We start from the raw sequence: 15739 nt of genomic DNA, 5'->3' as shown, positions 1-15739 counted from the left end.
CTTTTCGACTGTATTAGTGTACTTTAATTTATCTCGAACAATCTTAGTAGTTAGAGTAGGGCTCTTCATGGTAGACATAATCAGATGTGTCCCAAAACATACACGCTTTACACCTACCAAACGTTCCGATTCCGATTTCCGAAACCATAGATGATACGACTATGGCCAAATTAGAAAAAAGTTGCACAATTAAAGAGTTATCGTGCTGTAAAGAAACCAGAATATTCAGATTACTTCCGACGAAATGCCAGAAAAACCAAAATTTGCCGATTTCGTTTTGTATTTTTTGCTGACATTATTTGAACAGATATAAAAAAAAACAAAAACACGTTCTCATTGCTTCTGTTTAACTCTCTCAACGGTTTCTTGTACTCTAATAGTGGCAATGAATAAGCGTTTTTTAATCTGTTCAAATAACATCAATAAAAAATCGGCTGATTGCGGTTTTCTGGCATATCTTCGGAAGTAAGGAGAATTTTCTGGCGGTCTTTACAGCATGTAAATTTTTTAATTGAGTAACTTTTCCTCAATTTGACCATTTTTGTGTCTTCTATGGTGTCCGAGAACCCCATGGTAGACATCCTTATCTTGGACACAGTTACAACACTGCAATAAACATAAAATCCAATCAGTAAAGCTATTTATTTTTTCTAGCATAAGCAAGGAGATGTGTCTTATTATGATAAATCACATGTATAAATAAAAATCGGGTAAACCGCAACCCAAATTTTGTACACTGATTTCCTATAAATATTAGATTTCCTCTGAGTTCCTTCGAGTTCTTCAGAGTTCATTTGATTTCTTCGGAGTTTCCCTGATTTCCTCCGAGTTCCTCCAACTTTCACGAAATACCTCTGATTTCCTTGGAGTTCCCTCGATTTTCTTTTGGAGTTCATGTGAGTTCCTCTGATTTTTTAAAGTTTTTTAATTATTTCATTGTTATTCCGTTGATTTAACAATTTCCTGGTAAGTAAAACCCGAGGTAAAACCATAAAAAAAATATAAAAGTGTCATGTGTCAAGTTAAAAAGTAATCGTAAACGATTTACATAAAGCGCATTTCCACTTGCATTCATTTCCCATTTGTAAGATGCAACTTCTGTTAAAATCGTAAAAATCCCGCCACAAATATGAAAGATAGCGTTGCACATGGGCAATCCATTGTTGACGTGCTACTTCAATTTCAGTTTATGAGAAGAATTTCATTTCAATGCTTTTCTAAATAAGAAAATTGGAACTGCGCATGCGCAAACCTAAATTTTGAAACTAATGTTAGATTTTCCTTTGTTCCAAGCGCCAAAGTATCAAATTTCACTTAAATGCTTCCATAGATAAAAAAAGTTGGCACTGCGCATGCGCAAAACCAAATTTTGAAATTGGCGTTTGATTTTCCTTTATCCCAAGTGCCTATGTATCAAATTTCGTTTAAATTCTTCCATAAATAAATAAGTTGGCACTGCGCATGCGCAAAACCAAATTTTGAAATTGGCGTTTGATTTTCCTTTATTCCAAGTGCCTATGTATCAAATTTCGTTTAAATTCTTCCATAAATAAAAAAGTTGGCACTGCGCATGCGCAAAACCAAATTTTGAAATTGGCGTTTGATTTTCCTTTATAGTGCCTATGTATCAAATTTCATTCAAATACTTTTATAAGTAAAAAAGTTTGCAATTCGGTTTATGGTCGAGATGCGAAAAGGGCACTGTGAATTTTGAATCGATTCGATTCAACTTTTGGCATTGCCTTTTGGATAAATCTATGCCCATATTGAATTTCATGCAATTCAGTTCATAACTCACGGAGATGTAAAAGCGATCGAACATTTCTAAACAAAGTTATCGTTCACACGGACAGACAAAGGAACAGACGGAGAGACCAACCGGCAGGCGACAGATAGCAATACAGAATTATAAACGATCTCTAGGATCGTTGATAAACGGCAAAAGGGTAAAATTATGGAACATGTAAAAAACGGTTTTTTTGTTTTTTTACAATAACTTTTTTTGTAAGCGGTACAGAAAAAATTCCTTCCTTGGTACAAGACTCGACACCATAACGAACCAAATAGCGAAAAAAGTAGAACAATAGCTCCTAAGATAAAGAACTAGTACCGTCGCAAAGTTAGCGGACGGACGGACGGACGGATAAAGACACGACCTTAGACGAAACACTATTTTATATTTTAATAGACCTATTTGCAATGAGAAAAACTCATTATTAAATGAGAAAAATACCATAAACAAATAAAAAAATTAGTTAAGACCAAATTAAATAATAAAATGCAGCACGAGTTCCTTTGATTTCTTTAGAGTTCCCTTGATTTCCTCGGAGTTCCTGTGATTTCCTTGGAATTCCTCCTGAATACACATGGAATTCCTTGGAATTCTTAGCTTTCCTAGGAGTTCCTCCGGAATTCCTATGATTTCCCATAGATTTCCTCAAACGTGTACACTGATTTCCCATCGCGGTTTACCCCTCGATAAAAATATATCCTTTGATATATAGTGCCGGTTGCTCCCTCCATAAACGTGGCAACATTGCCGGAGGTGGAAACGATACATAGACTGCATGAATATACGGAAGGAAGTTGGTGAAGTTGGTATACTTGATACAGAAAATATATATATGTTCTAATCAAAGAAATTGATACCCCTCTTTAGGGATTGTTATTAAGGGGGGTCTATAAAGAGTAATTTTGATAAAAGATGGGTCATAACACAATCTGGAGTTGTGGAGGTTAGGTCGCCTGCTGAACGTACCGGAGGTAACAACTTAACAGCTATCAATATATATATATATATATTCGTGATGGCCAGTATTTCGAGCATTTACGGCGGCATTAAAAACTTCCTTTTTTAAATCGATACACCTTAGGGTCACAAATGATATAATAAAAATAATTCCGGAAAAATTATCTTAAAAAAATAAAATTTTGAGGGTATAAAATTTTCTTTGGCCTAAATTTTAGGTTAGGAACAAGATATCGAGATGCGGTTTTCGGGAGCTTGTTTAGACATCATTTAGCTACTTTTTCATGAAAAAAAATCGAACCAGTGCATTTAATTTTTTTGAGAAAATTAACCATTTCTGTCGGAATGTCGAAAAAAGCCCTCAAGCGGCGATATATGAAACTAACAAAACTTAATATTTGTAGCCGAAGAATAACTCTTTTCAATTGTGACGACGATGTACCGGGTGATTCATTAGAAGTGAGGACAATTTGAATTTCCCGCAAATCAACAAAATTTTGAAGTTGGTACTAACTGATGATCATTTATTTAATTGCAGTGGTGTATCATCGTGCTTTCAGTAAATCGTTCACTTATTTATAACCTACAAATACTGCTTCTGTTTTACCACAAATTATAAACTAACACTACATACAGTCATGTTTCTTACATATTTTAGTGCATCAACTCTAAAAATTGTTCAAAATGGAAAAAGTAATAAACCGCAAATAGCACACAACAATTAACGGCGACACTGGTTTCTTAAGTGACAGTCATGACAGAAAAAAATTACTAACCAAATTCAAACCGTCAATCTAATAATGCAAAAAATACTAAAACCTTACGCGCGAAATTCAAGCGATCATCACTTCTAATGAATCACCCGGTATTACAATATGAAATTGTTTTTTACTAAATAAAGATTATTATTATTATTATAATTAACCCGAGTTTGTTAAAATCGGCTCAGTCGTTTCGAAGATACAGGGTGTTCTTTACAGAAACCTTTGAATACCCCCCACCACTTCATTTTTAGAGATACAGGAAAAATTGTCAAACAAAAAGTTCAGATTATCGTCGTCTTCAAAGACTGGGTGTTTTTTTGTTAGGTTAATATAGAGGAATTCTCAGAAAAATCACTTTTTTAGATTCCAGAGTGCAGTTACGCCCCCTAGCGGCCATTTCAGAAACTTAAAAATATTTTCCAGGTTTTTCTCGTGGCAGTTTTAGTAATAAATTTTCTTACCGCAAGCCTCTACGATGGACAGGATCCCAAATACAGTACCTCGCATTCTTATTTGGCCACCTTATACATCATATTTAGGAACACCCTGTATAATCAAAAACTGAAATTTCATTGGTACTGCCCCCCGTTGGTTAATTCCATAATATAAAAAGAGAACACGTGTACACATTTAGTACTCTTAGCCGAAGCAGTCACTCTACCTGAGTTATGTACTTGAGAAGAACAGTCATTAGCGCATTTATAAATCCGGGATCCGTAAAGTTGGCGGGATCGAGATTATCCTTAATCCACTTGTAGAACTGCTGAGGATTCGGATCCGCGTGCAGCTGTTTGCTCAGTTCGGCTTGGATCTTCAGCGGCGGATAGAGGAAGGTGAGATCGCGCTCTTCCAAAATTTCGGCCAGTCTCATCTTTGTCTTGTCGGTCTCTGGCAGTTGCGACAACAAATTTACCTTACTAATATTAAATAAATCGGTTAGGGGAGATTTTCCCAACACCTTGTGCAGATGTTGCAAAACCAGAACGAAGAGCGGATAGTAGGTGCCGTTGTCGGTGAGGGCGGCGACGTCGGTGAGCGATATTAAATTTTCCGTTACGGCGATCGCTAGTAAAATGGCAGTGGCCGAAGTGACTTTTGTGATTTCGTTTTCCCGTTCCTCCACTTTGTTGCACACGATCTTCAGGGAGTCGTGTATTAGGTTGGCGTTTATTGCGTTTTCTTTGCGTAATCGCGCCAGGTATTGAATCGTTTTTTCTCGGTCTGATTCTGAAAGAGTCTGTCCGTAAGAATGGATCACATTAATGAAGGGGGACGGATTCACGTACCAGTTTTATCTAGTGATGTAGTGAGAGCGGAAACGATAATGTCCTTGGCAAACTTGTCCGGTATTTTATATTCTTTGTACGAGTCGACAGCTTGAATGATATCTATGTCGCCTTTGAAATACTCTTCCAACATTGCGATGTGCTTTTTTAACAGTTCTTCTTTGGTTGGACCCTACACAAACACATAAAACATGAAAACCACTACACAAACATTTTTCAATAATTCAGAATTTTTGCCCAAAATGTTGGTTTGTTAATTCAGATAATTTTTTCCTTTAAAATACACGATTTTCTCAGAATTGGTAACCACTTTTAATTTATCCAACATATTACGTACCTTATCCTTTTTCCCTTGTTTCGGTTTCTCCACAGACGCTTGTTTAATCGGCAGTGCTTCCTTTAGTAGAGCCGTCGGCGTTTGCTTATTGCTACTTGGAGTTTGCAATTGCGGCTCAGTCGATCGATTATTCATGATGTTGCTACTTTTCATCGACGCTTTGTTAAATATCATGGAGGGTCGTAACTGTAATTCGCCGAGATCTTCTTCGTGCGGGACAATTAAATTCTTTTTAAAACGTGGCGCAAGATCTTTACTCGATTCTGGAGAAAGAAATTGGTTACAAAACGATGTAATTCCCCCGAGAATCCGGTACTCACGTGTGTTAAATTGGTTGTTGGTGTTAGTTTGGTTGTGCTTATACTGTCCGCGTTGATTATTATACCCGAAACCGGAGCGTTGGTTGTTGTGGGGCCTGAAACCGCCGTCTCTTTGGCTACCGAAGCCGTTAGGACTGAAAGAATGAGCAGAAATAAGATTGGTGCTAGGTGAGCTTAACGTGAGCCCCATTAGCATATTATCTATACCACTTCGTGTTTTCATGGGATGACGGAACAGCTCGGATCTATCCTGGTCCCTTTGTTCTTGAATACGTTCATTCCTAAAGAAGAAACGTCCCGTCACCAATTTGAAAAAAAAGTGCACCCCCACCAACACAAGAAAAATTTGAGGTATTCAAAAAATTAGTGCTAATTTGTTAACATATCCAGAGGGAAAAATTAGAATTTTGGTATACCTTACTAGCATTTTGCAGAATTTTCTAGAACTCTTCTGCAATTTTCTAGAATTTTTCCGAACGCACATACACACACAATTATTATTTTATACAATTTTTAGAATTTTTTTAGAATTGTAATGTACACAAAATTTGAAGTGGCTGCCCCGAGGGGATAATCACTGTAGAATTTTGGTGTACACTACTAGGATTTTGTAGAGCTCTCTAGAATTTTTAGCGCATTTTTGAAAAAAATACGCTATTACATTCGTTATGGCTGGCAGGCCGGCTGTCCGCGTGAGATCTCCACAACTACAATAGCTAGAGAATTCAAATTTTCACTAAAAGCTTTCTGCTATAGTGTAGATGTGTAGGCACTAGTCTATTTTGATATGGGTTTCGGAGGTGCAATAATTTTACCGTTAGATAGCGCTACCAGTATAAAAACTTTAAAGTCACTAAATATAGAAAGTACCGCAATCCATTGGGCTCGTGTGTTAGAGAGAGAACGCATGATTTTTGTCCAAAAATGGCGGAAGTTACCAGATTCTAGTAACTTTAATGTTAGGGATTGTTCCACCTGTTTGGACTTATCTGTATATATTTTTATTCGCGAAAATCACGAATTGGGCGACATCTATTATAATTTTTTGTAAGCGTTTTTAAAGTGAACAACAAAAATATTCCCATTTAATACCGTGTTTATTTGTGGAATACGTACTCAGTTTACTAAATAATTTATTCATGTATTTGTTTATAAACACCGTCGTGTTGTTGCATATATACATTTTGTGAGAAGTGTTATTTCCCGTGCCTTATATATTTATCAAAATTTAAATAATTTGAATCTGTTTGGGTTTGTGCTATAACTTGACCCTGTTTGACTTTTGGGTTTGTGCTATAACTTGACCCTGTTTGACTTCACTTTTAGTTAGGTTTCAAATTAGTTTTTAAAATGCAAAACGTTCATAAAAATAAGTGTATAAAATCTCCCAAAATTTGTTCAGTTCCAAAGTGTTCAACATATTGTGAAAATGAGGTATCTCTACACAAATTTCCCGAGGATTTAACTTTTCGAAAGCAGTGGAAGATTAAATTGCAGATCGGAAAGCCCATAAGTAAATATATGTTTGTATGTAGTAAACAAATAATTATCATTATTATATTTCAATTTTGATACTTACTTATACTCCAATACGTGCATTTAACAATAGTCTTGATAAAGACTGTCTCCTCTAAGGGTTGAACACAATGAAATAAGCAAATGGAACGAAAATGCAAAAGTAAACAATCACGCGAACGTATAGGAACCGTAGTAAAAGTTTTTGTTGTTCACTCCTATTTCAAATTCTTTGCATGTCTCAACGCCATCTATTGGTTGGTGATTTTCGCGAATAGAATATGACAGTACTATGAAGTTAGGTTATAAAAAATGACAGCTATTCATATTTTATTTGTCAATTTTTTTAAGTTGGCAGAAAATTTGCCCAAAAATGGCGGATGATTGCGGTACTTTCTAGGTATATCTAGTGACTTTAAAAAACTTATTTACTTTGTGATTTGTTTTACAAAATGAAGACGTACCCTCAATTGAAATTAAATAAAATTAATTATTTAACGCAGCCAAAATTACTCGTGAGATCAATAATTTTAAACTTCGCTAATAAAATACTGACCTGCATTACCAAAAATGCGCTTTAATCATGCATATGCTGTGCTGATTTACAACTTGTTTTTAGATATTTTAGAGTTTTTTTTAGAATTTTTTAGAATATTCACACAAAATGATTCTTTATAGCTGGAAAGTTATATGGGTCAAAGTTAAAACGGCCAATAAAGAGTTTTTATTAATTCCAAAGCAGCAGCATCTTCGTTAAAATTTTGACGTTTCGTCAATTACGTTTAAAAAAAAAATAAGTTGAAACATATTTATTAAAATTTGTATGTCAAGCTATTGTTTTAATTTTAAAAATTGAAAATGTACAGTACAGTTCCAATATTTTATTGACAAGTCAATATAAACAAAATAAATGAAAACAAAAAGTTTGACATTTTGGAACCATATCTTACTACCCATGTAAGATAGAAGAAAAAACTGCTTACTTTAGATATTTTTACGTAGAATCTACAGGCGTAATCCAAAAAAATGTTGGACCACCTTTTCTGAGATTTGAACCAAGAAACTATGAAAAAACGGTGGTCCAAAATTTTTTTTATTACGCCACTGGATTCTAAGTAAAAATATCATAAATAGACAGTTTAAAGAATGTAAATGGTTAAATGCAAAAGAATGAGACAACAGTAAAAGCAATGTACAGGGTAGCTCGCAATGGAGATGTCACAACGATGAGAGGTATAGTCATTGAAAAAGTAAGGATCGCTGAATAGGTAAACCATGCAGCATATGCAACCAACATTTGAATATATTGTGGAACTTGGAAATGTGAACCAACAAATTAAGGAAAATGAAAACAAAATTGTTCAAACATTTCAAATGCGTTTTTTTACTCACAAAAGGGGACACATGTGCCCCCATTTAACCTACAATGTATCTCTCACCATTGCGGAGATCTCAATGGTGAGCCACGAATTTATATCACCCTGTATACAGAATTTGTGATCCACCTATATGATAATTTTTTATTAGGTTTACATTAAATCCTATATATACAGGGTGCCCGTTATGTATGGAATATAATATATATCGCTTAAAATAACGACTGTATACAAAATGTTTCCATATTATACAAGTTGTTAGCATTTTATTTCCCATAATAAGGCAACATTCAGTTGTTTTTATTTCAGAAAACAAATGAGTAACCAAAAACAATTGAATTTTTGTAAATAGCATGTAATCCTTAGTACCCTTATGCATACAGGGTGTCCCGTGACTTGATGGACACCACATTCATTGGTAAAATTTAACTCGAAATGTCCTTATACACTTTTTCCTAAACTCAATAGTTAAGAAATTATGGACAATATTAAATTTAACAATAAATCAATCTAGTAGCCCATGAAATTGTTTTGTCATATTGTTATGGTGACATGTATATTATTTGAAGTTGTAATTTAAAGATTAAATTGATATGGCTACGTTTCCAAGTCAAGGATGTGAATTATCATCTGCCCTATGCTGTACACCTGAAACAACAATAACAAATATTCTTGTGTAAGGAACGTTACGTGGACGTTTTTTTCGATCTAAACACCACAATGATGGGACACCCTGTATACGATCAACTCAAGTAAAGATCTGGACAATCATTTACGAATGAGCACAAAGTATTGCATTTGAATTTGTGTTTTTTATTGCTTTTGTAAATTGTTTAATTAGATTTGTGTTTGTAAAACGTGAAATTGCATGTTAAATAATAATAATAATAATATTTTATTGTGCTCATATGATGCTTCACTTACACTTGTCATACACTAAATAATACCAGCAAATAAAAAAATACAAAATATACAAATACAAAAATATCACAGATCACTTTTACAATAAATAACATAATTTTCAAATGTATAAAAAGCGTTAAATAGTTTGGTCGTCTGCGATAAAGAGGACGAATTAACGCACGTGTTCTTATCGCTGTTCGATGCGGGGGTTATAAAATGTGCGCGTTATTTCGGCGTAAGTGGGGTTTCCTTTAAATACGGAAATCAACGTAAAAACGAGACTGTTAGTTTTCACGACGTTAAAAAAAGCGTGTATTTTTATTTACGCTAATTTTTCGGGTTTCATTCAAGACGCAGTTCGTCGGTTTCAAAATGAAGTGTGTACTTAGAATAAATTAAGTAATCTTAATAAAAGATTTAAGTTATCGTCAAATGAAGTAGTCAAAGTTTGTGGAAAGTTAAAAAACGATTTGTCCGTATTCGCAAAATTTAATTCGAAAAACTGTAAGTAATTCTAATATTATTAAATGTTAATTTTCGACCGCCAGTGTGTGGGGTAATATGTCCGAACAAGCTTTGTAAGCTTTTCTTTCTTTCAGGGCTTTTCTCGCACACCATTGGACACAGTAATACATGGAAATAATTCCGATATTATTTATTTATTGTTATTCTTTGGTCTTTGGAAATAGTTCCATCTTTAATTTGTATAATTAACTTAGTCTTATGTTTTGTTAAGACTGTGAACTGTATTGAAGTTTGGGTTTTTTTAATATCGTGAAATCTGGCATCTCTGTCTGTTGTTGCAAATAAGGACATGATTTTATTGGGTCAGTCCAGCATTGTCAAGCTGGCTCCACCCACTTCAGAAATGTTCGAATATGGTAACAAATGAGCACTAGTCATAATTTTTTTTTCTGTCGGTGGGAGGAGTCAAGTTGGGATCACTCACCTGGCACGATAGTTAAGTCGATCGTCATCAATTGGTCGAATTTGATGTATTGGCATGGGACCTTCGACGATTGCAGATTTTCGAGGTCTCCAACAGTCTCTTCTCAATTCAATAACATCCTTCAACATGAATCTGATTCTCGGTGGTAAATCGATATTATCCGCCAATAACGACATGCGTTCGAAATATTGATCCATCAACTTTTTACCCTTGTCCGAGTCCAAAATGCGACCGCACGTGCGCATGATTTGACTAAGACATTCCAGATCTTCCGATGGATCCTCCCCTCGTCGCGGACCCAATAGTTCTTGTATGCAGCGATGTAAGATACCCTCCGATAGAATCTCCAATTTGCCCAGTTCGCCGATAAATTTAATATTACCCAACATTTTGCGCTTTGCCAACTGGCGACGCTCTTCCTCGTCCAAAAGAGGATCGCAAGCATGTTTATCCAACAGTTCGGATCGACTCTCGAATTCGGCCTTACATTTATTAAGCAGGAGCAGTCGGAATGTGCACGGTCCCTTTTCCTCAAAGTTAGGAGCTTCCTCTGACAGCCGCTTGCACAGCTGTGCGTACATAGACGAGTATTTCGGCTCATCGAGTGCCTTTTCGAAGATCAACAAAATAACACCTTTAAGTATATTATGTGAAGTTAATTCTGTATGCAGTATATCATCGCTCAGCTTCTGGAACTTTTCTGGGGTAAGTTTGTTAAGAATACCGCGAACCTTACGAAAGACGAGGTCGTTACGGGATTCCGGTGTAACAATAACATCTTGTTTATGGCGCAATGTTGATGGTGGGACCCAGCGTCGCTTGGCGGGGGGAGCACTGTCCTTCCCCGAAACACGAGCTTGTGGCCCCGTTTGCCTGGGGCTCTCCGTTGTGATGGGTTAACAAATGCAACCGAAAAATTCCTCTCGAACCGGTCAATGCAGTCACACAATGAAGGCCTTCGTATGCTGCAATCAAGGTTATATTTTCACTCTACGTCACTTTACATACTGTACTTATATCACTGGCCTTAAGTTACATTCGCTTTTTTTTTTAAGGATATTCGCTTTTGGGATAGTACCAACCTAAATGGAAAAACAAAAAATAACTACAACAGGGCTGAAGTTACATTCTTTTTTTTTTAAATAAACGACCTTTGAAAGTGATGGCACCGGGACCTACTTTCATCCCCTCTTTGGAAAAGAGCCCTAAAAAACGGCTCTGGGGGGATGAAAATAGGTCCCGGTGCAATCACTTTCGGAGGCCGTTTATTTAAAAAAACAAACGAATGTAACTTCAGCCCCCTTCTAGTTATTTTTTGTTTTCCCATTTAGGTTGGGACTATCTCAAAAGCGAATGTCTTTGAAAAAAAGCGAATTTAACTTCATGCCCGTACTTAGGTATATCACTAATTTCAACCATGCAGATTATCACTACAAGACTAAGAAATCAAATTTGTATTTTTTGCGACTTTATTTTGAGAGATTTTTGAAAACAAAATGCACTCGTATTCACACATGTTCCGTATTCAATGCTACCACCCTAAAATTGACAATAAAGCAAATTTTACACAAGAATATAAGGTGGCTTTGAAATAGCATCTGTGTCACCCTTGAATTTGAGACACTGCAGATCAAAAAAATGGAACGGATGAGTACACATTTTATTTATTTGCAATAATTAGCATCCTCAGAATAGAATTTGCTCCATCCATAATGCACGTTTTTGCATACACTAAGTGAAACATGCAGTCTATTGTTGGCTGATAATTTCTACACATCTCTTGGCAGAATACCAACTTTGCTTATTGGAACATGACAAACAACAAAATTATTTATTTATTAACAAACTGATAAATAAAAGGTTAACAAATTCAGAAGTGGGATAAAAAAAAAGCTTCTCAACTGGCTTTAATCTAAAAAGTGACTTTTATGGTAATAGAAAACTGGTTTTGTTAGCATTGGAATACTAAAGACAATGGGTTCTCTTCTTCATAGTTAATCTCCGCGACTCGGGTTAGTGAATTTACTTTGGCGAGCCGCTAAAAGGTTTAACGACAGATACTAACAAATGAAGGTCGCCAAAGTAATTTGTTGATTTTCAAAAATAACTGTAATAGAGCGTGTAATTTCAGTTCAAAGTAGAAAATTCCGATAATTACACCATGTAATGTAATCAAATTCCACGAGTTTAATAATCACGGCATTATCAGGAGAAGGGATAATAATGCAAGTCAAACGACAGCTACATTACTTGCGCAAATATTTAGGAATGCGATACGTGATTCATATATTCCCATGAAGTAAAACAAATCATTGAGCCGTGCGAAATTAAAAGGATTTCTCACCTCAAAAGACACAAAGCGAGTTGTAGTCGGCCTTGATAAAAAAAAGAAAGCTATGAGACTCCTCGAGCTCCCAGGATGTACGAGAAGTGCAAGATGCAACTTCCTGTAGATCTCCGGCACTTGGATGCGCGCATCAACTGAACAAGAGCAATTGAGTTTAAGGTCGATGACCTCATAGGCGGTGTATTAGGGATTTCAAGGTCCTACAACAGCATTCCGGCCGAATGTTCGCTACGTAAAAAAAGGCCAGTGGACACTGGAAATGAAGCGATCAGAGCTCGGGGATACTACTGCAAATGCAAGGGGACCGAAAACACTAATTTCGCCACAACAAAACGAAACTCTTCACGTGACGACCGTTTATTTCAATTACTTAAAGCAACAAAGATCGCCCATTCACAAGCTGATTACCTGAGAACGTAAACAAAAATTCCTAGAAATTCCCAAGGCGTTATTAATCGATGGAATTTTTAGAAACGGCACGGACACGTTGCAATCGCCTGCGACGAACAGTCCCCCAAATGAAAAACCGGGGTCAGTTTGCGAATAATTCCGTTGCCAAGTATAAAATAATGGGCATGTTGGAGAAGTAAGGACGTGAACCCGTAGGTAGTCACAAAAGATTTTTACTCGGACGCTAAACACCAACTATCCCGATTTTCAAATACGTAAAACGAACCCCGGTTAATCTCTAAACATAAATGGCACATACCCTCAGTCCTTAGCCTGATTTTAACACAATAAAATGTAAAAAAAATAATTGTAAAAACTCACTTACAGGACCTTTACTTGTTTGCAGAAACACTGGCGCTGTCGTAGCTGGATACTTGCGTTCGGTCACGATCGCCTTCGGGGGAACACTGATGGATCGAAGAACTAAAACGGATTTAAAACGTTCAATTCGCTCGTCTCGTTATCGGCAATTACGAGTAAAAAGTTATATAAAAATTTCGAGAAAAAAATTGTAAAAGAAAATTGTACACAAACTTAATTAATCACGAAAAAAATTAGTCTTTAATTTGACGTCTGTTTGACTGTCTGCCAACCTTAGCGCGTCAAACTTTACCGTTGAGCGGTGTTGTCACGTCTTCTTTTAATCGATACAGTTTCCAGGAACGTGACGAAACCCGTATCAATGCCCGTATGCATTCTTCTTAAGTGTTTGGAAATGGTCATGAGTTGTAAAAGCTCTTGAGGACCTTTAAAGGCGCTTAAATCTCTTAAACTTTCCGTCAACGACTTCAGTAAAAAGCCCTTTTAGGGCTGGAATTTTTAATAGGGAGAAGCAAATTTTAAAAGCATCTAAAACACCTTTAGGTGCTCACAAAAACTTGTTAAGGCTTTCCCCAAAGCTGGAGAAAGGTAAGGGGAGATCTTATGGCCCATCAACCTGGCATACAAAAGGAATGCAGTACTGGAGACTGCCCTACATAGCTTCAACTACCACCTGCACAGCATTGGGCTCGTAGAACAGCCCCCGTGCAAAAAGTTCGATAAATCATCATAGCTCTCCAATACTGCTTTCCATTTTAGTGAAAGAGGAGCTCTAAGCTGTACCGTGCACGATGCCCTGTGTTCCTTTTAAGAAAGCTTCGAGCTCTGACGCGCCCGAAATTGGATTTCCCTTGACCCCTCATGCACCACCTATTTGCTTGGGGCTTGTAACATTTTTGTGGTTATTTACGTACTGTGAATGTTCAAATGTGTTAAAAATGAACAATTTGCGAAATGAGCTGCTCCGAACGAACTGCACCAGAGCTTCACGCACCCAAATGGAAAGCAGTATGAAACCAAGGGTGACAGTTACGAGTTGGCAACAGCGCAAAATTCCATTGTAACTTAACCTCAATAACCCATTTCGGAATTAAGATTTGTACCAAAATGTTTAAAAAGTACGTAAAACCGACGAAAACTGTGACTCAAATTTAAATTCCCCCTTTCAGATTTGACGAGAAGGAAAGCGTCTCCAGCATATTGCAGCTAAAATCGTCGATACAAAAAGGCATCCGCTCGAAACTTGTCGAACTTTATCCCAACTTAGACGGTCTATTAGATTCAATTTTGCCAAAGAAGGATGCGATGAGGATAGTGAAATGGTAACGACAACCTCCATTAAATAAATATTAACGGGTCCGTTTTAGTCACGATCATATAGAAATTATAATAAATAGCGCGGGCGAGTTACTGTTTTTCAGACATCGGGAAGGCGCCTGGATGCCGACTTTACGCTTACTTCACAAGTGTGAGTAGATGTCGCGTTTGCGTGCTTTGCAAAGTTGTCATTTTAGACCCTTTCTTTCTGCCGATGGAACAAGTGGATAAAGGTGCGATTAGGTTCGTTCTTAGTGGAGCTAATATTATGTGTCCGGGGCTCACATCTCCGGGTGCGGAAATGGTTGAAGCAGAAAAAGGAACAATTGTGGTACGTACCATGCTTCACTTCTATCAAATGGTAACTCTTTTATTTTAGGCTGTGATGGCAGAAGGAAAACAACATGCCTTAGCTATAGGAATGACTGCCCTTTCTACGGCGGATATGTATGTATTCTAATTCTCTAGTACTTTTGTACAAGGTGTCATTTTCAGTGCAAAAATTAACAAGGGCATCGGAATAGAAAACATTCACTATTTAAATGACGGGCTGTGGCAAATGAAACCTATTAAGTAAGCTGTTTGTGATGTTCTACATTTGATGCTCTTTGCTTTTGAAGCTTTGAATTATTTTGTAATATCGACGTTGTAAAATAAAAACTGCAAGTTGTTGTTTCTGTAGTATACGAAACTTTGAATTTCCTTGTAAAGTATTTTTAATAAAAAAATTCCTGGAATTCAGCAAGAGTTTATGTAACTTGATGGGCATTATTTTGTCATCAATTAACATCAATACTGAGACCATCAAACTATGTAATTAATTCGGTTATCTTGGGACAGACAAATATCAAATTATATTTTCTACAAAACCAATACTGCATGTATCGACATATGAGAACTTAATATTGCGAGCATAGACATTATCTTCCCCCCCTGCCCTACGTGATAGTCGTTGACAAACATCAAAATTAAAAATGTGAAAAAGAATCATCGATAATTACAAAGTTCTTAGTTAGGCACAAAAAAAGCTACTAAGAATACAGGGATAAAAAAATAAAAGAAAAAGTACATGACTGTTGCATTTCCTTGTTTAGATGAAAAATTT

The 15739-nt window shown here is 36.3% G+C and overlaps 2 protein-coding genes and 1 long non-coding RNA gene across 7 annotated transcripts; 2 read left to right on the top strand and 1 right to left on the bottom strand.

The window, feature by feature from the left end:
- Positions 1-4149: 4149 nt before the first annotated feature.
- On the bottom strand, positions 4150-13453 carry LOC116168368 (eukaryotic translation initiation factor 4 gamma 2-like). 5 transcript variants are annotated; one of them, XM_031484162.1, is made up of 7 exons: positions 11593-11633; positions 10936-11164; positions 10200-10894; positions 5457-5737; positions 5137-5399; positions 4800-4971; positions 4150-4740 (listed from the first exon to the last, which is right to left on the bottom strand). In XM_031484162.1, exons 1-7 carry the CDS (start codon positions 11616-11618, stop codon positions 4166-4168), a joined length of 2241 nt encoding a protein of 746 aa, XP_031340022.1. In that variant the 5' UTR covers positions 11619-11633; the 3' UTR covers positions 4150-4165. The 5 variants fall into 5 exon arrangements, with proteins under 5 accessions (XP_031340022.1, XP_031340024.1, XP_031340025.1 ...); XM_031484164.1 differs by lacking the exon at positions 11593-11633 and adding an exon at positions 13322-13453 and having other exon boundaries at positions 4151-4740; XM_031484165.1 differs by lacking the exon at positions 11593-11633 and adding an exon at positions 13318-13451 and having other exon boundaries at positions 4151-4740.
- On the top strand, positions 12841-13451 carry LOC116168370. The gene is made up of 3 exons (XR_004144750.1): positions 12841-12962; positions 13018-13152; positions 13343-13451. It is a non-coding gene; the product is annotated as an uncharacterized LOC116168370 (long non-coding RNA).
- An 859-nt stretch (positions 13454-14312) lies between the features above and the next one.
- LOC116168729 (malignant T-cell-amplified sequence 1 homolog) lies at positions 14313-15318 on the top strand. The gene is made up of 6 exons (XM_031484683.1): positions 14313-14435; positions 14487-14639; positions 14685-14785; positions 14832-14965; positions 15014-15081; positions 15130-15318. The coding sequence occupies exons 1-6, from the start codon at positions 14425-14427 to the stop codon at positions 15209-15211; spliced, it is 549 nt and encodes a 182-aa protein (XP_031340543.1). The 5' UTR covers positions 14313-14424; the 3' UTR covers positions 15212-15318.
- The last annotated feature ends 421 nt before the right edge of the window (positions 15319-15739 follow it).

This window comes from Photinus pyralis, unplaced genomic scaffold, assembly GCF_008802855.1.
Source record: "Photinus pyralis isolate 1611_PpyrPB1 unplaced genomic scaffold, Ppyr1.3 Ppyr1.4_LG4, whole genome shotgun sequence".
Classification (NCBI taxonomy): Eukaryota; Metazoa; Arthropoda; class Insecta; order Coleoptera; family Lampyridae; genus Photinus; species Photinus pyralis.
The sequence above is the reverse complement of the archived record's forward strand: the minus strand, read 5'-3'. Positions and strand labels throughout refer to the sequence as shown.